This window comes from Diachasma alloeum, unplaced genomic scaffold (genome assembly GCF_001412515.2).
Source record: "Diachasma alloeum isolate Michigan unplaced genomic scaffold, Dall2.0 Dall_scaffold_00284, whole genome shotgun sequence".
Classification (NCBI taxonomy): Eukaryota; Metazoa; Arthropoda; class Insecta; order Hymenoptera; family Braconidae; genus Diachasma; species Diachasma alloeum.
This window is the reverse complement of record NW_021680423.1, coordinates 1,448,763-1,473,342: the sequence shown is the minus strand read 5'-3', so window position 1 is coordinate 1,473,342 and position 24,580 is coordinate 1,448,763. Positions and strand designations below refer to the sequence as shown.

At 35.7% G+C, this 24,580-nt stretch overlaps 3 protein-coding genes across 4 annotated transcripts in view; 1 reads left to right on the top strand and 2 right to left on the bottom strand.

Moving 5' to 3' along the window:
• Positions 1 to 312: 312 nt before the first annotated feature.
• On the bottom strand, positions 313 to 5,780 carry LOC107038463. Its single transcript, XM_015257559.2, has 4 exons — positions 5,692 to 5,780; positions 5,231 to 5,435; positions 3,688 to 3,829; positions 313 to 766 (listed from the first exon to the last, which is right to left on the bottom strand). The coding sequence occupies exons 1-4, from the start codon at positions 5,778 to 5,780 to the stop codon at positions 369 to 371; spliced, it is 834 nt and encodes a 277-aa protein (XP_015113045.1). The 3' UTR covers positions 313 to 368.
• A 1,929-nt stretch (positions 5,781 to 7,709) lies between these two features.
• LOC107038515 lies at positions 7,710 to 15,077 on the top strand. The gene is made up of 4 exons (XM_015257663.2): positions 7,710 to 7,850; positions 11,884 to 12,064; positions 12,137 to 12,308; positions 14,792 to 15,077. Exons 1-4 carry the CDS (start codon positions 7,710 to 7,712, stop codon positions 14,946 to 14,948), a joined length of 651 nt encoding a protein of 216 aa, XP_015113149.1. The 3' UTR covers positions 14,949 to 15,077.
• LOC107038514 (L-asparaginase 1) overlaps positions 15,012 to 24,580 on the bottom strand; it is a 19,837-nt gene continuing 10,268 nt past the window's right edge. For both annotated transcript variants that reach the window (XM_015257660.1, XM_015257661.1), the window contains exons 5-8: positions 23,633 to 24,284; positions 21,323 to 21,618; positions 21,072 to 21,245; positions 15,012 to 15,651 (exon numbers count right to left, since the gene is read on the bottom strand). In XM_015257660.1, the coding sequence (XP_015113146.1) occupies positions 15,307 to 15,651; positions 21,072 to 21,245; positions 21,323 to 21,618; positions 23,633 to 24,284 (1,467 nt within the window). In that variant the 3' untranslated portion in view covers positions 15,012 to 15,306. The remainder of the gene's footprint in view (positions 15,652 to 21,071; positions 21,246 to 21,322; positions 21,619 to 23,632; positions 24,285 to 24,580) is intronic.

Sequence of the window (24,580 nt, the reverse complement as noted above, 5' to 3'; positions counted from 1 at the left end):
AAAAGCCTTTGCCCGCTTTAACATTTACAACATCCGCACATTAATGTTCTCACCACGATTTATTTTTAATACTCAAAATGTTCAGAGCTCTATTTATGCACAGAGTAATTGCGATAAAGTTCATTAGAAAATTTTATTTGTATTATATGTAAATATATCCGAGGTTGCCTCGTGATGAGTCTAGATAGTCGAATTCAAATAAAACGAAAAATATTCATCTACACAGGGTCATAAATCATTTATCGTCCTCAAATTATTGAATATTTGAAGGGAAAAATGTTGGACTATGGTTTAATGGCTATGAATGGCATGGAAAAATTTAAATATCTTTGTTGAGATGATTTTACATGAGATGTGGGACTTTAATATTACAGAGGAGCTGCTGGAGCTGTTGGATGGGGCTCGGTGCTCGAAACGATAGACAACATGTTCGAGACGAGTCCCAAGAGAGATTCCATCGAAAATCCACACAGTCGATAATGTCTGGAGCAGTTCTGACCCTTTCGTCCTGCTTCTATAGCCTCCTGAATCGCAGTACCTCGCATTGCAGTTCGGAACACTTGATTTGTGGTAATTGTTTCGATCATTCGGTCAAAGGAGGAAATTTTCTCATCATCGTCGATGTCGTTTGCTGTTCTCACGGTCTCAGCTGCCTTTTGGGCATACGTGCAAACAGCTCGTTGCATGCAGGACGTTGTATCGATACCGTGACGCGCTAAAATGTCATCCAACTTCGTCATTGCATTGGTGAAACTCACATCGTCACCTGGGAAATTGTGGAAACAATTCTTTAGGATTTTTGTTTAGGGTAGACGAGAAAAAATAAACAAGCAGGGGGCAGCGAGCATATAACAGTGAGGATGTCACTGAGTGATGTCTTATTTTTTTTTTCGTCATCAATACATTCCGAATGGTCTGAAATGTTACAAAAGTTTATAACTCTGCAACACTAACTAGCAGCAAAAATTGCAGATGTGTATTGTCACCTTCATGGGTGCTATAACAATTCCAATGTGTCGAATACTTTGTATGAAGGTGTATAGGGGAGAGTGGGACAAAATAAAACAGTTGAACAATGACAGTTTGACGCAATTCAAGCAAATAAATTTGTGATTAAATTTTTTTTTCAACTTTTGTTTATTAACCTTTTTTTAATCTTGGACGTACCAATGAGGATAATAATTTTCCATTCAGTAGAATGTAAAATTATTGAGAGATTTTGAACGGGAGAACATTTTATCAATAGATTAATTGAAAAGAAAATGAAACAACAGATCCAAAGTCCAGAGAAGACCCAGTAGGGGAAACAGGAAAATATGCTGGATTTCAATCGAATTAAAAAAGAAAAGTGTAATCGTCCTAATCTATTCAATTCAATTATAAGAAACTGAATTATAAGACGAATCAAAAATTATTATTCTCATCAGTACTCCCAATAATAAAAAAAGTTGATAAACAAAAGTTAGTAAAAAAATTTTGTTTTGTTTAATTTGCTTCGAATAGTTGTTTTTGGGCTGCTCGATTTTGCCCCACTCTCTCCTACATGTTTTGACTGATCGAGGTAGAAGACATCGAGATGCGTACAAAAAAACATGTTTAAAAACATCATAGAATGATTCGAGGGGTCATGAAACGTGGAGATATAAAATTTCCACTTTTGATTTTTGGGGCAATTGCAATAATTTCATCCCTTCGGGTCGGGAAGTTACCAATAATGTTAAGTTGATATCTCAATTTTATCGCAAGCTGGATTGATTACAAATATTTTTTTATGAAAAAACGGAAAAACAGAAATATCTCGAAAATTTGTATGAACGGATACGTATATTATGTGCTCCAAATATTGGGTTCCTAGAAAATTGCAAAATTTTCACCCCGTTTCACCAAGGAAGTACACTGTTAAAAATTTTCCACTGAAATTGCTGGTAAGAGTCTTGGAAATTTCTAACAAGTATCGTTTTTACTAAAGTTTGAAGAAATTTGATCATTGAAAATTCATAATTTCATGGAAAAATCTGGAGGAACTGTAAATTTCAAGTTAATAACTCGAGAAAAATTAATGAAAAATCAGGAAAATTCAGAGAAATCTTTTCTTGAATTCCATATTCTCCTGAACTTTCAAGGAATAGGGAACTTGGAGGGATTTCTTTTCAATTTGCTAATCTCAAGTTTGGAACCTGAATAATTCATTTTCCATTCACAAACGTTTGAAATATTGCTCATTACTTAATAATTAGTAGTTGAAAGTTGTTGAAGATTAGTAGTTGAATAATTTAGTAATAATTAGTAGTTGAAAGTTGTTGAAAGTAGCTGAAGATTTCAAACGTTTTGAAATCGCTAATGACGTCACACAGACGGTTGAGCGCTGGACCAATCACAGAATGGCTCGGACCGATATACCCAATCTTGAGATGAGCCGGCCAATGGAGGACGATCCCGTATGAAAAAATCGCCTTCGGCTCGTGACATAAACCTCCCACTCGCCAAAAAACACTTTTTTGCACTCGTTACGAAATATACTATTTCTATACGGATTGCGTATAGAATTTCTATAGGATTTTCGTATATGATATTCGGATATTTCTATACGGATATGTTTTATACGAATTATTTCTATACGATTTCTATAGGTTTAATCCTATATGTCCCACTGCCACATGTATAGGAATATAGTATAGTTGCGACATTTCTCTACGTTTTTCTCTGGAATGTTTAGACATCTTTTATATGAATACAAAAATTTATGTAAAAATTTATGTATAGAAATAATTCGTATAGAAAATATTCTTATAGAAATATCCGAATATCATATACGGAAATCCTATAGAATTTCTATACGCAATCCGTATAGAATCTTTCTATACGATTTTTTCATACGTCGACAACTCCCCACTCTTCTTTTTCGACCAATGAAGATTACCTGACCGTTTTCGTGACGTCATGACCAAAAAATTGACGTTGAAATCGACTGATTTTCAATTAATTATCATAAGACATTTAGGCAATATTTCTCCATAATTTTCGCCGTTTAGCTATCCATATGTTACGNTCTTTCTATACGATTTTTTCATACGTCGACAACTCCCCACTCTTCTTTTTCGACCAATGAAGATTACCTGACCGTTTTCGTGACGTCATGACCAAAAAATTGACGTTGAAATCGACTGATTTTCAATTAATTATCATAAGACATTTAGGCAATATTTCTCCATAATTTTCGCCGTTTAGCTATCCATATGTTACGAGGAATGTGTGAATAGAGGAATTAGAAAGAATTGAGCTTCATGCAAGCTCCCTATTCCTTGAAAAATTCCTGGAATTCCAAGAATTTTGAGCGAAATTCACTTGAAAACTAAAAAAATGGGACTTTACTTGAATTTTCAGAGACATTTAAAATTCCATTGACTTTTTCCCCTTGAATCGAATTCAAGGTCATTTTCCGGAAAATACTGGCAAAGATTTTTAACAGTGTGGAACGGAAAGTCCTTACTCTGAAACTTGCAAGGGTTTGTTACTAAATATTATTCTCTTGTAATTGAATTATCTTCAGAGTTAGTGATGCGCATACTCCTAATACTAGATGAAAATCTCAAGATAGTTCTTCTGTATAATATGTTTTCAGATACAAAAAAGTTTTCAACATTTTTCCGTAGAACTACGGTTTTGATATGTATTTTTGGGACTTACTTCTTGCGTATGCTCCGTACGAGCCTGAAATGATGTAGAGGAGTTTAGGGATGATGAGAATTGTTCCCACGCCGATTACTGCACCAAGGATGAGCCCACCTAGGTCAACTTTTGTGGGGGCATAAGAACTCACCCCATATCCCTAGCGATAATCAAATTTTTTATTAGTTATACGCGATAGGAATTGCTTAATGAAAAAAAAATTTCATCACCAACCCCATGTTTTTGGGTATTCCAACAGAATTTACTAGTTATTAATTTTTATATTAAGTCATAACGATTTAAGTTTTTTAATATTTTTTTTTGATTGTTTTTCTTAATTTTTTCAGTGGGGGTCTCATGACATAATGTACTATTACGATACAAGTGAAAAAAGGGCACTTTTTTGCCCGCTTCGCGCGCAAAGGATCGCTTTTTTCACTAAAATCATAAAATATCGTACGATACATATACAAAAACCTACTTCGACTCGGCCTGTAACCCTCACACTCATCAACAACTACTCTTTCACTTGTATTGTAATATACTATTTCGTATCACCAGGCAGAAAGAAACTATTCTGGCGAATACCACCCAGAAAAGTACTGATTCAAGTAAACGTCGGCTTGATTCTAACTGATTTTGGGCTTGAATTAAGCCGAGTCACTCGGACAACGCCAACCCGGATTCTCGGTCTGTTATAAGTCGAAAAGTAGTTTATTTCAAGTAGAAACGTGTCAAGTCGACATCGATTTGAATCAAGTCGAAAAATCGGTTTAAATTAAACCGAAAAATCCACCTGAATCAAGCCGAAGTTGGTCTGAATCAAGTCGAAAAATCGATTTGAATCAGACCGATATTCTGGTTTGCATTTGTCCGAGTCCGACTTGATTCATGTCGTCAGTTCTACATGAAATGAGTCGATTCCCGGCATGATTTAGTCCGACTTGATTCAGACCGATTTTTCTGTATGATTCAAACTGATTTTTTTTTCGGTGATGAGTTTGCAACCCGAGCCAAAGGCGAGGGATGCAATCATATGAGCTAGCAACGTTTTTTTCGGCCAAGCGAAGAACGATATTTTTGTCATAACGGCCGTAGGCAGGGATTTACGGACGCACAGCGTTCGTAACGCGCTTCCCTACATCCCTACGGAATGACAAAATAGTATATTTTGATACGAGTAAGACGGAAGTTTTACAATTGTACCAATCACTCGTGCTAGAAATTCCCGTCTCAGCTCCGCCTTACGGCCGTAATGACAAAAATACTAATTTCGTTAGGCCCTGACGAAAAAATTTACTGCAAATTTGGAGTGAAAATGATTTAAGCATTGATCGAAACTCATTTGAAATGAACTTAAAAAAAGTTTTATGTATTGTTTTAGAATAGGTTTCCATTTGTTGAGAAATCAATAAAATTTCAAATTCCATTACATTCTGCATAAAAAAATTTCTCATTCTAAAAATCGATCATTTTCTGGGCCTATGTTGAAAATTATTATCTGATCATGCATAAAATTTTGAAAAGACTCTGGAAATATAGATGAATGTGTTTTACGCACTGTTCCTCCCCCTGAAGTTTCGAGATTTGAAAATCCAAATCTAGGTTCCTGGCTCCTTTCAGACACTGGCTTGCTATCTTCGAGGGTCCTCGAGACATTTCCCGAGTCCGAACGCGATTCAGCGCGTGCTTGGGACTGCGAAGGTACAGCCATTTGGTCCTGATGTTTACCGTTTCCCCAAAAGTCCACAGAGCTTGGAACAAATCTTAAAAAAATGATTTTCCTATTCTCTTTGACTTTTTGCTTTATTTTACTCATAACGTGTACTATAAGATTGGCTGAAATATTTCATACAGATTATCTTGTATAATTCTCTAAACCTAATGTTTTTAAGAAGAGCATTGAATGAAATTTGAAAAATAATGTGAAGTTTTCGAAATATTCCTCCTTCCCTGAAGGTACTGGTAAAATAATCACCCTCCAATCACATTAATTTATTAGTATCGAATCAAATATTTTACCCTCCTAAATCATATTTTGGTGAAGAATTTATTCCACTAATCGTCAATCCAATTATCAAAACGAGTAGCTTCATTTCCGCTCGAATCATCTGCAAGAGATACAATTTTTCATCACTAAAATCGAAACCGTTTCACACCAGGACCCGAATTCGATACCTTAGATTTTGAGTTACGAATTTATCTCTATTCAGAAAATAGTTGAGTGATGAATGAACAATTTGACAGGACTGAGACACAAGTTAAGATCCACGGTATTATATATACTCCCTCGTGTAATCTCTTCACCATTCACAATCGTAATTGCTCCTCTTTGGTTTCGCTTTCATCGTCAAGAATTTCCATGGGTACGTATCCACATTGCGTGACAATGTACAACAATTTTGTCCCCGAAATTACTTTTCCTCTCGCGCGTACTAACGCGTGTTGGATAGAAACACCTTGAAGCCATCTTGGTATTCAAAACAGAGTGAAAATATTGCGTAAAGTGCGAGAAAAAAGCATATCCTGGCGTCTTTAAACTGTTCAGTGGTTTTTTCTAAAGTAATTAAATTATTTTTGGAGAATTTCATTTATCTTACAGGAGGAATATTTCACTCGTAAAAGCTTCTGTCTTTATTATTCTAATTTAACATTTCTTCACTTCAATTTCTAATTTTTAACGACATGATGAAAATCTGTGGTATTTTTAGTGAAATTTGAAATTTACATACTCGAATATAAAAAAGTTGTTTCAAAAATCGTGACACAAGTGAACATGAGATTGAATTCAGCAGTGTATCATCACTACTGAGCTCTCATTCAGGAAAGAAGGAAAATATAAAAGAGTACATTAACTGTGCAGATCTATACTAAATCTGAAATTACCCAGAGACCATAGTATTTTAGGTGTCTTAACATTATTTCCTGAATTTACTATTTTCGGAGATCAATGAACAATTTAAAAAATTTCACATTTGGCTCATTATGTTTTTTTAATGAAAGTTCTATTCGGAAGGGGAGGATGGGGCAAAGTGGAACGTTTTGTGATCTTCTCTAATTACCAAAATCTTTGTTTATAAATGCAGATATTGGGATTTGGAGAAGATTACAAAACATTTCACTTGGCCCCGCCTTCCCCTCTGTTGGCAAAGTACTTTACCACTGAATTTAATTTTTGGCTCGATAAAGATTCAATCGAAGGTCTACACTTCCCCCGACCTTTCGGTATCAACTTTGTTTGTAATCAGAATTTCCCTTTACTTTACATTGACAACATTTTTCATACTTTCACAATGCTCTACAAAAACAGTTTCCTATAATAATCCTCCTTTTCCCTCTCCTGATTTTAGGAAGCGAAGGAGAGATACGTATTTTCAAACTCACCGAAAGAAGCATTAAGCATATTCAAAATTAGATAATTGAGCTATCAATTTTCTACTCCAGAAGTTCCGTTTGTTTTTAAAAGTAAATTTACTCTACAGAAATTAAAAACTGTCACTAATGTGACCGAACGAAAATAGCTTATCATCCACTAATTTCCCTGAAACTTTCACTGTGAAGAAAAAAAGTAAAAATTTCTGATGCTTTCTTCAAATTCGAAGATCGTTACATGGACACAAGTACTCAGGAGTTAATAATTCGGAACTAGAAGGTAAAGAAAATAGCGTGGAAAAATAGCAAATCCGTTACAGTTGGTGATTGAGAAAATGCACGAAAGTCACAAGAATTCTTTCTTTTTATATTTTTTTTAGCGAGTAAAATGTAAGTTCGCATGTTAGGACCATTACCTCTGCAGAAATTACTAGCAATACCTAACAGAAAATTTTAATTGCAGCGAAAAAACGAATTTGTCATGTGTGATAATATCATCAGCCTTTCTCCGCGGAAAAAAAATATAATCAAGGGGCCAGTTATCCTTGTAATAACGTTATTTCCTTGCAGTAGAAGAGAGGGTTCTTGCGATATAGATAGTTGTGCAGGAGTTTAAAGTGTCACAATTTTAGTTCAACTTCGGGGGAACACTTACGTTCATTATCAACATGACGGCCTCAGTTATTTTTGCATTGTCATTACTGTTCGCGATTCTAGTTCTTGTATATGGTAACGGAAGAAAACATACCGAATCACCCAGAAGGGAACCAAAATTCATTTCCTTCAATTCGGAGGACGGAAAAATTGATGTGAGTAATTTTTCTTCTAATTTCCAAGTTCAATCAATTTAATTATCCGTCTGCCATTGTCATGAGTTCAAAAAAGCGAAATTGATTCTATATTTTGGGGAGTAAATCAATAGTATTAAATGATATATGATCATAAATTCGTACCTGTTAAAAAGATGTTCTCACGTGTCTGGAAAATGTGAAGAATAAAACGAAATATTAAGGGGAGACTAGGGTAAACAGATCAATTTCTGTACGGGGGGTAGTTTCTGGACGATTTCAATTTCCACTGAATATTCCATAAATAAAATTAAAATTGTGCAGACTATTGCACCTTTCAATAATATTGCTCATGTATAATCATGTGGTCAATTATTTTTTCTATTGATCGACAATTAATAAATAAATAAAAATATGCGAGTGGTCCAGAAATTGGGGGTTTCGGCTGCATTTAACTATTTCCTAATTTAATTATTCGTTGTTTTGTTATTTTCACTTCAAATAATTTTTTTCTGCTAATTAATCCATTTTTGAAGGTATGAAGCCATCATATCCCCATTTAGGTGATTCTTTTATTTTAAATCCTACGACGAAACTCGAATTTTCCTTGACCGTTCAGCCATTGGCCTGTTCACCTGACTATGAGTTTTAAAATTCGCGGACTATTTGAGTGAGATTTATCATGCAAAAACATGAATTGTTTTTTGTTTGTTTGCCCCGCAGACGCTTGAGTTAAAAATAGTTCAGGGCCTGCAATTTTTGAGCTACACATATTCTTTTTTTTATCTTTGAAAAGTGTACAATAGGAATTACGAATTAGTTTTTTGAAATACGACTCCTACCCATCAAAATGATCCTCAAAATATTTAAAATATATTCTCGATTCTTTCAGAAACATTTCCTGGCTATTCTACATGAGTGGTGCAATTTTTTATTGAAAACAAAACGAACTTAGCTGTGTAGTTGTTGAATTTCAAATAACTAAACTGAGAGACAAATTTTCTAATATGTAGACCATGCTTACTTGAGAGAAGTAAATTATTTTCAATGGCTCAAATCGCAGAATGTTTGCGCTTCACGGAACTTGAATATAAATTCTCATTCAGCACTGTCGTTCCACGTTATATGATGAATATATTACATATCGAAACATTGAAAATGCATAAAAAAATCATGAAAACAATAAATACTTGAATATTAAAGATTTTTATACGAGATTTGAGTGAGTTCATTTACGACAAAATTATACTTGAGTACACGAATATTATAAAGCATGAGACCTTTCTCGGGTCACGTGAGTTGAGATGCCTCGAAAAATTAAGCGATTGAAGAAAGCTTACTTGCCTCAAGTAAATATGTTTCAGATATTAGATTTTTTGTCTCAGTGTAGCTCGTAATAGTTATTGTACACATTTTTTTTTTAATTTTTAAAAAACAACCTCTTTAGCTCAAAAATTGGAAGCTCTGGAGTATTATAAACATTTGTGTACGTCCACGTGAAAAGGGGCCACTTTGTCGCATTTATTTTGCGAGATATTCACGTTTTTGTGTTCACACCTTCCATTTAAACCAATGTTAAACTGATTTTTTGATCTTCTATACCGACGTCATTTTTCTTACTATCGTGTTAATTTTGGGCTCAAAATGTGAGGAATCTCACTAAGATTATCGGAATATACGTAATTCCAAACCGACAAAGTAGGCCCTTTTCATGTAGATACCCACATTTTAAGCATCTACGGGGCAAACGAATAATACATAATTAATTTTTTTCACTAATTATTCATTTTTAGACATATATAATCGATCTACAATGTATGAAAAAACTCACTCCAATAGCCCGTGACTTTTAAAACTCATAGTAGTCTCCCCTTAAAAAATTGTGCAAGTGATCCGAGCAATAGTCGGCCATGAAAATGACAAGAAATCGAAAATTAGTCTGAAACTTTTATTTGTATGGGACTCTTAAATTGACGTGATACATAATTCGATCTTGATCAGTATGATTCGGCGAAAAATTGCAGTGACTCAGCTCCCGTGACAATTTTGGCCTTGTTTCTTAACATCTGTCGGGTAGGAAAATATTACTGTGTCAGAACACTAAGCAATTCAAAAATATTGTTGAACCGTTTTAAAGTGTGTAAACGATACTGGAAAATTTCAACAATCCATAATTGGAGAAAGCACCCTAGTGGAAAAACATAAGGTGGATGCGTAACATGCTGATCAGAATTTCGGATCGGACTTGATCAGTTTCTGATCGAGACCTGAACAGAATTTCTACTCGGGCAGTTTCATTTATGAGGAATAGTTCCTTTAATTCATAAGGAGTAATACTTCAATTATTCTCTCGTGATGAAGAAAATCGGCCATACAATCATGTCAATTTTCGGCAACAACTATAGAAAAAGTAAATCACATTACAATTAATGGGAAAGGTTCACTCCGGGAAAAAATTTGTTTTTCGAAAAAAAAAAATTCAAATACTATTTTCCGCGCAATTTTTCCTAAGGAATTCGATTTTGTGAGTCAAATTTGTCCTCGACCGCTAAAAATGATGTTTGAATTTTGCTTATCGAAAAATCAATTTTTAAAAAATGCCCAGGGTATTTTTGTTAGTAGTTTTTTGAAAATTTGTTTTCTCTCGTATACCCTTATGGGTTTTTACGATTTCTTCCTTTCCCACCTTCCAACCCCCTGTACCGCATTAGCCAAAGGACAAGGGAAAGCCTCATTACAATAAACGAAAGAAATTATTCCGACCGGTATATTCATATTCTATATTATCACCCCGGGCTTTTAAGACCATTGATCAACCAAAAGAAGTTATTTTCAATGGATCAATTATATTCTGGGAAATTTTTATGAGTATCAATTAGAATGAATGAATTTCCACAAGAAGAATAAAAAAGTAATGGAATCCGTACGAAAAACGTGTCCGAATTTTAGGGAGGAAGTGTGCTGGCGAACTCTCGATTACTGAGAGGAGCCCTCCCAACTATACATAAAGTAACAAAAGACTATGTAGATGTATAAGGACCACTAAAGGTGGAGTGAGCATTAATCAATAAAGTTTATACATAATATTTGGGTAAGATAATTTTTTTCAGATATTAATAGAAATTTGGATAAACGAATAAATTTCAAAATGTATCTTCATCTGTATTTTTGATAATGAAGAAATGAAAATTCATGGTCATATTCAAAAAACTATTTTTTAAAAATACGTTGGGGATTGTTGTTGAGTTGACTTTTTGATTACAAAAATTGGACGCCCTAATTTTGAGTGGCCGGAGACAATTTTGATCGATAAAATCATGTTCCTGAGGAAAAATCACGCGAAAAACAGTATCTAAACATTTTTTTTTGTGAAAAACGAAATAGTGCATTTCGACATAAGGCCTAAAAACTTTCCTTCCGAATATGAGGTTGCAGCCCGAGGTGGATGCGAGGCTACAATTATATGAGGTGGAAAAGTTTTTTCAGGCCATGTGTCGAATTAGTGTATTTCGCGTCGAATGCCACTGGGGTTTTCGACGATGTCAATCACACTCGTTGAAAAGCCCTGCGGCACTAGGCGCGAACGATGTTTTTCCGTAGTGACTTTCACTTTTGCCAGTTCGGAGAAGGGTCAATACCAATCCCCGGACTGGGAAAAGTGAAGGTCAGTACGGAAATAGTATATTTCAGGGCGCGGCCATGGGGTTTTTTACTCGCGTGGAGTTGGCGTCCGAGCCGAAGGCGAGGACTGGTCAACCGCGCGAGTAAAAAAACCCCATGGCACTAAGCGTGAACGATATTTTTCCGTAGTGATTTTCAGTTTTACGAATTTGGGGAAGGGTCAATACCAATCTCCGGACAAGTAAAGGGAAGATCAGTACGGAACAATATTTTTCTTCACAATGTCCGTAAAGGGCGTTTGACGGACACGAAGTGTCCGTAAAATGACATTTTAAGGACAGTGTGATAAACAAGTTTTTTCCCGGGGTACACTTCCCCTTAATTCTGGAAGAAATTTAATTTCCTTTGATAAAATTAATATGCGTTCTTTAAGGTCGATTTGGACTTATCAATTCCATTTATCTCGATCCCATTGGGTGATAAAGATGAAAAAGATGGACCTAGACCTCTAGTTAACATAAACACAAAATCAATCACAGTTGCCGGAATTTTAGCTGCGATAACAGCCTTCGTGATTCCGCTACTATTCAAAACACCAAGTCATCCTCAATATCGTGAGTAAACCCACTTATTTTTCATTGAATATACAGAGCAAACACTGATTAGTCATTTAATTAAATCTACAGGTTTTGATGACGAGTTCAGTATCTGGGATGCAGGGCGAGCGCTTAATGAACTCGTGCTTGGGAATAATTATGTTACTCCTTGCATTCAACGAGCGATTTGCGGGGCGATTGCAAGGGTGGACAGGGTGAATACACCCACGGGAGCTGATAAAATCGTTGACGGACTCGCCAAGTAATTATCACTACGCTTTTTCTCATGCGTGTAATAAATGTGTCGCCTTTTGTTGTTCGCGATGCACACCAAAACCGAATAAATGAACTTCAATTAGATTTTCACTGTTGATCAGGTTTGCGTTTTCTCATAGGCAATAAATTATCGAACTAATTTGCATACAAGGGGATGCACTCTCGTGAAATTTTCAGGATTTTCTTGAAAATTATGGAATGTTCAAGAAAGAAGGAAATGGAATATATTTCGATACAAGTGCGAAGGGTTTTTAACCTTGGATCATTCTCGCTCGGCCGCCAGTCTTCATCCGCACGGAGAGAAATTTTTTAGAAAAATTCTAGTGCTAGCACGGGAAAAGAGGCGCAAAGTGATGGTCAGGAAAAAATTCCAGTGCCGGCACTACAAATTTTATTGGGGAAAACGTAAATTTTTCCCCGCATTTCCGTGAAAATTTCACAGAAATCCCCAGAATTTTTACCAGAAATACCAAGAAATTTTACCTTAACAGCACTAGAATTTTTCACAGCCGGTGGATTGTAATTTTTTCCAGAGCTCGTACTAGAATTTTTCTAGAAAATTTCTCTCCGTGCGTCGCACAGTTAGCTCAGCGCCGCTAGGTTAAACCGAGCGTGCTGTTGCCACGTTGGCGCTAGGCTTACCGTTTACTGCTAGGAGTGCATTTCAAGTGTGGCAGTGAATGTAGCAACACTGTCGCTCGAGCCGCCGACAGGAACTCATTCGCACCGGGCGCCGCTTTTCTGTTCGCTCGACGTTCCTTTTTTTTTTAGTTAAACAAATTTCCCAAGCAAAAAACGGACAACGCTAACGCTTAATAAAGGGATGGAACTAGGAACTCTAATTTGTTCATAATTTTTAAACGTCGAGTAACACGCTAAAATATTTAAAAAAAACGAAAAGAGGCGGCGCCGCGCTAATCGAGGGCTAACAAGTGTGAATTGGAGGCCCGAGACGAAGCCGAGGGCAGTCAATCTTACGAACTGAAAAATCCCCGTGGCACATGCGTCGAACTCTATTTTTTGTGACTGCTGATACGTTTACCTCGTTCCGAAAAGTGCATTTTCGTTTATTCGCAACCGAAAACACTTTCCGTTTATCCTTGTAAACGAAAAAGGGCACAGTTTGCCACTCGTTGAACGTAACATCACTGATAAAATAGTATGTTTTGTCATTAGACCAAGACAACTTTTCTGGCGAATATGAGTTTGCAGCCTGAGCCAAAGGCGAGGATTGAAATCATATGAGCTAGAAAATTTTTTTTAGGCCGTATGTCGAATGATATTTTTTGTCATAACGGCTACGCGTTCGTAAAGCGCTGCTTTACGGCTGGAATTAATGACGGAAAATATAGTTCGACATATCTGCGACGAGCATTTTTCAGCTCGTGTGATCCAACTTCACACTTGTGAAAAAGCCGTGGCACTTTGTATCGAAATATACTATTACAAGTAAACGAAAAGACTTTTCGGCACGAGGTGAACGTAGCAGCAGTATCATAAAAGTATTGTATTATATTGTGTACTGCAATATGCGATGTAGGCATTTCCATCCACATAATTCTAAAACTCACTAAAGAGTCCTACAATTTTCTGGAAAAACCTTGAACATTCTCGAGTGTTTCGGAAAATTCCAGGATTTTCTATAAATTTCAAGAATGGTCGCGGGTTTTGTCGAATGCTGCAAAATATTCGGAAGTTGTCTACAAAATACGAAGATTTTCGTATCTTTTGGAAAATTTGAAAAAAATTTCGGGTTCTTGGGAAAGCGAGGTTTTTCCGAAATTTACAAATAAAATGAGCTCAAAGATAAAAAGTTCTGATTTGCATGGATATGTCACCGATTTCCAAGAACATGTCACTGATATTCAGGAATTTATAGCTAATTAGTAGGGATTTTCAATTGTGAAATTCAGTCAGCGCATAACTTGGAAATCTGAAATTCTGATATCATCACTAATTTTGAGGGACATTATCACTAATTTTCAGAGTAATGTGATTTTCGGGAATCGCCCGGGAAACGTACAGGAAAACAGCTAGTTCAATAATAAATTAGAAAAATGGTGTGATCACGCCAAATCAAATGATCGCATTTGTAGTTCAAAAATAATTTTATACAGAAAGCTCGCAATAATTCGCACCAAATATAATTTATTGTTCGACCCTCAACATGAGTCCAGCTAATTATTGATTTCCCTTTGATTACATGATTATGCTTAAATCGAGTGAGTTGATAGTCATTTTTTGCTATTGAGGTCAACATAGATAATTGATAGTTAACATAAGTCCACTTGAGTAGAAAATATTTCTTGATATCAAAGATCTATGGAATGAGACAGTTTGCAAGAAAAGGTAGATTATCTTTTTTGAATTTTGCCAAATTCTTCACGAATAAAGTTAACACGTTGAATCCCCTCCACCATTTTGCTGCTGAATTAATCTTTCTTCTCTTTTCAAATCAATTTCTTTTAGTTTGAAATTGATAAAGGATCTCATCAATGGAACATCAATCCAAGAAGCCGTGGATGCCGGTCACCACTCAAATGAACAATGTCTTAATTATTTCGGCGGCTGTAAGATGGCTCCAGAAATATTTGAAGTGCTCCTCACTGAACTGGGAATTCAATAAAAATTTTCTCATCAGCTTGAGAAAAACTCAGTGCTCAATCTCCACGGGAATTAAATCACTGGAGACGGTAAAAAATTGAAATGTTTATTAACATTTTGTGAATATAAATACGAACGTTGAACATTGAAATTAAACTTGTTACATAAATATTTCCTTCTCAACATTCATTTACCTAACATTCTCAGCGTCGCAGAATCATCATGACAGTCGGAACTTTCAATTGTTCAAGTGCACGCAGCGTAAAAAAAATAGAGACGTATTTTTGCTTTCTCTTGACACTTCAAGAAGTACAATATTCCATTGAAAACAATTGTTCAGAGAAAAGAAAAAAAACGTGCGTTATTTCTTCATTATGAATTCAGGTTTCGATGCTATTCGTGGTGGGTGGAGGGAGTAATTTTAGGACTTCCTGACAGTCGAGTAGTTCAGCAATCTGACGTGATGTTAAACCACGTTTATTTGTGATGTTAGGATCGACGTGGTGGTCGAACAAGAATTCGACTACTTTAGGCTTGTCATGGATGACTGCTTGCTCGAGTACTGTGAGTCCAGATGCATTTGCTTGGTTTAAATTTGCTCCAGCAGATTTAAGTGAGTGCAAACTTTTTACGTCTCCGTTCGCTCCTGCTGAACATAACTTCTCTCCTATTCGCAAGGGGTCTTCGTGGAGGTGAGCACCGCATTGAATTAGTAGTTTTATTATCTGAAATGATGAAAACAGAATTTCGTTGGCTCGACTGGGGAAATTGGATGAGTAATGGAATTCAGTTAGGTGATTGCGCCAATTAACGGTACGGTTTTGTACCTTCAAAATTTCTACTTTGTTAAGGTTTCTTGGATGTTTTTATTCAGAAAGTCAATTTATTAGTTTAGTTATTTTTGAATTTTTGAAAAAAAATATGGATTTTAGAAAATACAAAAAAAAAAATTTAAGTTTTCAAAATGTATTTCCGTCCAACAAGACATTTGGGAAAATCATCGGAAAGACCTATTTTCTTCGTGCTATAAACTTCAAAGTTTATAGGAAATGATAAAGACGAAATATTGAGGTCGGACTAAGTTAAAATTGGAACATTCACTACATGTTCGGCGTCGGAAAAATTCTGCGTATTAAAAAAATTGGCGTACTTAAATACCGGCACAATATTTTCTTGACAAAATTATCTATTACATGGAATAAAGTCCCTGAATTTCGCGTCGAACAGGGCATAGGATTAGCAATCATAGGGTCCCCGGTTCGATCCCCAGCATCGGTAAAAAATAATCAGCTTTTTCAGAGATAATAGCAGTGGAGATTCGTTAAGAGAGGCGGTCTACGGTGAAAGAATTGAATTATCTTTTGTTTTGGATTAATTATCATTGATAATTGTTATTGACATTGACAGACAGGTCATCCGGTTGTCATACAGTTGACTTGATCAAGTTCGGATCCGTTCGTCCTGATCAAATCCGGATTGGTCAGAGGCGTAACATGTCTGATCAAGACCGGATCCGTCAACTTGATCAATACCTGATCAGTGGTCAGGTCTAACCTGATCCAAACTTGATCAAGACCTCACCGGAATTTCCACTCGGGTAGTGGCGAAAAATAATATTTTAAATTATGTTGAAAAAACGTTTGAAATTTATTTTCTAAACAATTATCTTATTTCTGCATTGATTTTCAAACTAAAAAATTAATTGATTCAATAAATAAATTAATTTATTCACCTGCTCGGTTTTTTTACTGTGGAAAATAGACGCATGTATCCGGAGGGATGAAAATTTAGGGGGGTGAGGACGGGTCTGAGATTCCATTTTTATAAAATTTACCCCTCCGGAAACATGCACTGATTTTTTATAATTTTTTAAACAATGAATTTCGGGGAAAATACATGAGTATGCGGTTTCTCCGGGGGGTTGAAGACAGTCGCATGTATCTGGAGGGGTGAGGGGGAGGAGTCTGAGACTACATTGTTATAAAATTTACCCCTCCGGAAACACGTGCTGATTTTTTATAATTTTTTCAAAAATGAGTTTCAGGGAAAATACATGAGACTGGGATTTTTCTGGAGAGTTGAAGATACCCGCATATATCCGGAGGGATGAAAATTTAGGGGGGTGACGGGGAGGAGTCTGAGATTACATTTTTATAAAATTTAGCCCTCCGGAAATATGCGCTGATTTTTTTATAATTTTTCGAAAAATGAATTTCGGGGAAAATACATGAGACTGCAATTTTTCTGGGGGGTTCAAGACACCCGCATATATCCGGAGGGATGAAAATTAAGGAGGGTGAGGGGGAGAGATCTGAGATTCCATTTCTATAAAATTTACCCCTCCGGAAACATGCGCTGATTTTTTATAATTAAAAAAAATGAATTTCGGGGGAAATACATGATCATGCGGTTTCTCCGGGAGGTTGAAGACAGCCGCATGTATGCGGAGGGATAAATTTTATAAGAATGTAATCTTAGACTCCTCCCCCTCACCCGCCTAAATTTTCATCCCTCCGGATATATGCGGGTGTCTTCAACCCCCTAGAAAAACCCCAGTCTCATGTATTTTCCCCGAAATTCATTTTTAAAAAAATAATAAAAAATCAGCGCATGTTTCCGGAGGGGTAAATTTTATAACAATGTAGTCTCAGACCCCTCCCCCTCACCTGCCTAAATTTTCACCCCTCCGGATACATGCGGCTGTCTTCAACCCTCCGGAGAAACCACATACTCATGTATTTTCCCCGAAATTCATTTTTAAAAAAATAATAAAAAATCAGCGCATGTTTCCGGAGGGGTAAATTTTATAACAATGTAGTCTCAGACCCCTCCCCCTCACCTGCCTAAATTTTCACCCCTCCGGATACATGCGGCTGTCTTCAACCCTCCGGAGAAACCACATACTCATGTATTTTCCCCGAAATTCATTTTTAAAAAAATAATAAAAAATCAGCGCATGTTTCCGGAGGGGTAAATTTTATAACAATGTAGTCTCAGACCCCTCCCCCTCACCTGCCTAAATTTTCACCCCTCCGGATACATGCGGCTGTCTTCAACCCTCCGGAGAAACCACATACACATGTATTTTCCCCGAAATTCATTTTTCGAAAAATTATAAAAAATCAGCGCATGTTTCCAGAGGGGTAAATTCTATAAAAATGTAATCTCAGACCCGGAGGGGACCCGGAGTCCTCGCCCCCTAAATTTTCATCCCTCCGGATACATGCGTCTATTTTCCACAGATAAAAAAACCGCGGGTGAATAAATTAATTTATTTATTGAATTAATTAATTTTTTAGTTCGAAAATCAATGCATAAAAAAGATAATTGTTTAGAAAATAAATTTCAATCGTTTTTTCAAAATAATTTAAAATTTTATTTAAAAAAAGGGCCCCTGCACTCAGTGCGCCTAGAGTACAGTCCGCGCCAAAAGCCGTGCCTATCTTTCGCCAGTTTCAGTGTCATTTAATTATAAAGAGAAACCAAATCAATAACGCGCTATACAGTACGCTCTGATGAATAGGGGAGTGTTCTGAATTCAAACTTGAATTCCAGATGAAACTAAATTGAATTGAGCCCCGAATAAATCGAATTACTTTATATCTATTGAAAGAACGGATGCTTATAATTACCTTAAATGTATGGGAGCAAAATACCTTGTGGCTACGGGAAAAGTTACTATATACCGTGGGTATTCAAACTCAAAAAATTATCTAGATATCGGGCAATACCTTACGGGAAAAATACCTCACGGTAGATACAAGGTAAAAAACACCTTAGATGTAAGGTAAAAAAATTAACGGATAAGGTACCTTAGACGCAGTGCCTAGACGCTGCCATAAAAATTGTAATCTCCACGTGCGAATTACACGATATACATATTGAATTATACTATATTGTTTTTCTCCATCCCAGTTTTACATTGTGTCATTTGATTGCCACTTCGGACAAATCAAATTTGTGATTGGTCAATTTATTGTGCGTAATTTGACATTTACGATTTCGAATATGGGCGATTCAAGAAAATATAAAATTCAGAAAACTCGGGTCCGGAGTAGTGGATTTTGTTTTTCTTAAATTACACGTGTTCAAATTATACCTGTCGAATTGCATATAACAAATTCAACATTTACTGAATATTACATTTTATAATTTTGAATTATATAATGTGGAATACAGATTCCATCCTATGTAATTGGTTTGGGACATTTCAATTTAGAAGAATACAATACGCTCATCGTTTACTTATAAGAGGAAAATTACAATTTCAAAACAACAAATGGGTCAAAGGACTCTATTGTGTGTCATAGGTCATCTTGTTAAGAAAATGCAATATCAGTGTTAGAGTAGACCGAACAAGTGAATAATTGCATTTTTTGTTATAAATAAGTATAGTTATTGTTGCTAATAAATTAGAAATTTGTTTCCCAATGGTCTCTCTTTTTATAATTTTTTTTTCACTGTTCTGTTCTTCTATTTTTTCATGTCCCATAGGACTATTATCAATTGAAATGTCATGAAACTTTTTGTGTATTATTTCGTTCTGTCAAATTATTCTACATTCAGACTCTCTCAAGTCTCGAATTCGTTTTCAGTCTAGGTTTAATCAAAGTTCCATTAAGGTTTAATCATTTAGCCAGAGTTTAACCCAGATTCCGATAGAAGTTAGTCGGGGCCGTGAATCAATATTAATAAATATTCAGTAGTAATACCACGAGACCTCGAAAATTATCGAATATTTCCCGATTATTTCGTTGCGTAACAATAAGAGGGAGAAGTTTTACAGATTAAAATTTTTGTGTAAAACTTATCCCGATCGTTGATACACAGGAAAACATGAGGGAAATGTTCGATTAATTTTGGAGGTCGAGTGGTATTCGACAGATTATTTTTAGCAATCGGATCTGACTTTCTTCATGACTTTCTTTCACTTCACAGGATAATATTTGACACTTATTTGGTTAGAGAAACAATGGCAGAGCTAGAGGGAAATTATCAAAAGCTAGGGGGAAATAACCGCTGTAATTTTAATTGGGAAGTACTTCATGTTATTGAATACTGAACTCCGATTGGTCCAGGGGAGGCCAGATCCGATTACCAAAAATAATCAGTAATAATACCCCAAGAGCTTTAAAATTATCGAGTATTTCCAGATAACTTCGTTGCAAACAAATGAGGGTGTCAATTTTTGCAGGTTAAAAAATCCCGAGTACTTGCGCGAGGATGATTTTTCCCAATCGGATTTTGGCCAATCAGAGTGCAGTGGACGACAGGAGGTGAATTAGGGAAGATTTGAACTAATTATATTAGTTGAATAACCCCATTTTCGTAGACGGTCAAATACAAGATTCGATCTGAAATGAGTTGAAAAAATGAAGAGCTACTGCGAAATATTCAAAAGTTAGGAGGAAATATCCGAAATAAAACTGTTGTATAGCCTCAAATACTGCGCTCTGATTGGTCGAAATCCGCTTGGGAAAAATAGTCAACATAATAGACTGGTACCTGAGTTTAATAGAGATAGAAATTTTGATATAAAAAGCTCATGGCGGTATTGTGTAACTTGACAAACAATGATGCTGTTCTCACCATCTTTCAACTTGATTAAGAAGAAATATACTTTTCAAGCCCTGATTTAATTGTTATTACTGATTATTCTTTCAGTAATCATGAAAAGATTACTGAAAGACTAATCAGTAATAGTAATTTTCTTTTTCAAAACGCATAAACAATATGCCGTAACTCACCAACGAATTGTGCGACCCGCATTATATTCGTATAGAATTAAAAGGGTATTGTTATAAGTTTTTTGAGCCATGATTTATTTAATTTAGATAACAATGTTTTGAGTGATCGCTAAATAATCGATTTTTTGAAAATATCAATTTTTTTCGAATCTATATGAAAAATTGAATGTTAATTGGTGTCCACCATCTAAAAATCGCATATTCGGACTTTTTAGATCATGTTTACTTACCCTAACACAAAGAATTGGAAACCTAAATTTGAGCGATTACAAAGCTTCCATGCGGAAGCAAAAACCGTCAAGTTTAACATACAGCGACTAGTCGAATATTTTTACGGACAGAAAAATAAAAATAGATTGAACAATCGGAGTTCAATCAATTAGAAAAATTGTATTTACCTCATCATAATGATTTTCTATAGCTTCAGTGAGCGGTGTTCGATCTAGTAAATCCTTCATATGAACATTTGCTCCCATTTCCAGTAATTTACGAACAATATCAATGTTCCCTATGTTACAAGCAATGTGAAGAGCTGTTCTTCCATCTGGACTGGGCTGTGATATATCCGCACCCTGAAATACAAAATGGAATTAAAGTTTTTTGCAAAACCATTTTAATCTTGAAGTGAATCTTGAAATGAATTAATTACATTGAGTCGCAGTAGTTCGAGTTTCTCAACGTCCTTCGCTATGACGGCTTCAATGAGCATCGCTGGGAAAATTATGGGACCCAATTTATTCAATTCAGTCTCAGTAATAAGTCCTAACCAGTTCAGAAACAGTTGGCGATCCTGGAAATTCACTCTTTCGCAAGTAGTTAATTCCCCTCTCAAATTGGTTTCCATCATTTTCCTTTTTTTCTGAATATCCCACTCTGTCTTCGATAAAACATACGATAATTTTGTGAGGGCAGCCTCTGGGGTCATGTCATAACCCACAGTAACTCCTTTAAATGTCACAGAGAAAATAAAATTACTAGATTAATTGATTATGGAACGATTGCTGACCATGCAATTATTTCCAGAATGTCAGGCACCGAATTTTATTTTCCACAGAAAAATCTTTGGATGATTTCCTTTTTCTCCATAATTTTTCTAAATATTTGAAAAATACTTTGCTTGGATATTGCACTTACGTGAATCATTCGTCAATAATGCAATCACCTTACTTTGAGTAATAATATTACAAGAAATCAACAGGAGAAATCTCATAAAAACGCTTCCAAGTCCCATAGATTTATCCCCCGATTCTTATACAAATGTTATAATCTTCTGTGCATTTTTTGAGTAGACAATTGTATCGAATATTTCGTATGAGGTATTTCATGTCAAGTAAGTCAACGGCTGACGCTCACCGTCCTGCAAATTGATCTCGATTTTTTCTACTATTGGACCAGCAGAAAAATTATTTCTCAATTTTTTCATTTTTTTTAGCAGCCCATTTCGGAGATATGATTTTTTCTGTTTTTTCGTTTTTTTTCAATAACTCCAGTTCTATTCATCCGATTTTGATTTATGAGACATCAAAATTTTCTATTTTTTATCATCTATAAAAATATTTTGAGTATTTTTTTTTCAACCTCTAGGTGCTCATAATACCGAATTTTCAAAAAAAAAGTTGAAAAACTTGAATTTTCAAAATTATGTCACGTTTTATTTTTCTCGTCTTTTTTCAGTAACTCTTGTAATCAAAACAAGTATTTTGAACCGTCATACCAGTTGGGTTTTGTCCTAGATCTACTTTATTTCTAATTTTTTCTTCTCGAAATGTCACGAATTGGTAAAAATAACCCAAAATGGCATTGATTGACTTTGATGATAAATAGTATGAAGTAAAGTTAAATGTATACTTATATGTTACATTTTTTTTATACATAATCAAAGTCGTTTTGGGGTGTTTTGACCAAATACGCGGAATTTCGAGAAGAAAAAATTTAAACTCAAATAGATCCAGGACGAAACCCAACTTGTACGACGGCTCAAAATACTTGTTTTAATCATAAGAGTTACTGAAAAAACGATGAAAAAAATAAAAGGTGACATAATTTTGAAAATTCAAGTTTTTCAATTTTTTCTTTTGAAAATTTGGTGTTATGACCACTTGGGGATTGAAAAAAAAATACCGAAAACCTTCTTATAGATGGTAGAAAATGGAAAATTTTGAGGCGTCATAAATTAAAATCGGCTGAATAGAATCCGAGTTATTGAAAAAAAAATAACTTCCTTTATTAGGGTCGGGAAGTTAAAAAACGAAAAAACAAAGGAAAAATCATATCTTCAAAATGGGCTGTCGAAAAAATCGGAAAAAAATTGAGATAGTTTTTCTAGCCGCCCGATTGTAGAAAATATCGAGATCAATTTCCGAAAGGTCGAGGGTCAGCCATTGACTCGTTTGGCATGAAATACCTCATATAGAATATTTGACACAAAAAAACCAACTGAACATTAATCGCAGTCAATAGATTTATGATCGTTCTATGCAGCTGTATTTAACTGCAATTTTATCCATGGAAATTCCTCAGCATGAATTTTCTCAACTTTCTCATGGTTTTTCTCTCATTTCTCATTCTCACCAGGAACATCGAAATACTTATCTGCCCGGTGGCCTGGCGTAGTGGTTAAGGCCGTTGCCTCACAACGGATAGGTTCCAGGTTCGATTCCTGGCCGGGTAGAATGGTGAGATCTAACCATTTTTAAAGTCTTGATCAATCGCCATATAGTCTCATCAGACTCGAAGCGATATAAAATAAGCATAAAAAAAAAAAAAAAGAAATACTTATCTGAATTCAAAAAATGGGAGAAAAAGTGCAACACTTTCAATAAAAATTCGGAAAAACTCCGGAGAATTCGAATTATCAAATGAATTGTTCCATATCTGTCTTTCGACAATATACTCTAGATCGATTACTCTTGAAGACATTCTAAACTCATTTACTGTTTCAATAAATGTAAATATTTACCAGCATCAACGAGCAATTTCCCAGACTCATAAGCAGGAGTGACTCCATCCCTGGAGCACTGTGTGGTATTGACGACAAGAACTCCTCGACTCGTAGCATTTCTCAACTCCTGGACAATGTCATGTCGATTGATTGGAATATTGCCAGCTCCAAAAGTCTGCAGGACAACTCCCTCGATCGGAGGCTGCAAGAAAGCCCTCACCAACTCCACAGTTATACTAGGAAAGATCCGTAGAAGCCCCACGTTACGATTCAATGTCGTGTGGACGTGGAATTTTTCCATACCACAGGGACGAAAGATCGATTGGTAGTCCACTTGAATTTTAATCCCAGCAGTTGCCAGGTTTGGAACATTTGGCGACTCAAAAGCTTCGAATGATGCTGCAGAGACTTTACTCGTTCGATTTCCCCGCATCAGGGCGCTTCCAAAGAAGACGCAGACTTCAGGGATGCTGTAATTGCCGGCGATTATCAACGAGGCGAGGAAATTCTGGAGGCCGTCAGACCGTGTGTCAAAAATTGGTAATTGGGATCCGGTTATTATGACCGGCTTACCCAGTGATTCCAGCATGAATGAGAGCGCTGATGCGGTGTAACTCAGGGTATCTGTCCCATGGAGAACGACGAAGCCGTCAAAAAATTCGTAAGAGTCCTGGAATTTATTTATTCATGCAATGTAACTTTTCGATGATGAGTGTTATTTAATCGTCTAGTAGCATTCAACGACCAGTATTCGGACCTGTACAGTGTTTGAACGAATTTATATATTTATCGTACAATAATATTAGCCCATTATTAAAAACCAACCCTCGCGGAAAAAAAATATATGCAAATAATTATACGTGACATACTGCATTTTTCGCCGAAAATATATCTTACATATATGTTAGATATATGTCGAATATATGTGGGTAATATATATGTGCTCGCATAGGGAGAGAGGGGGGG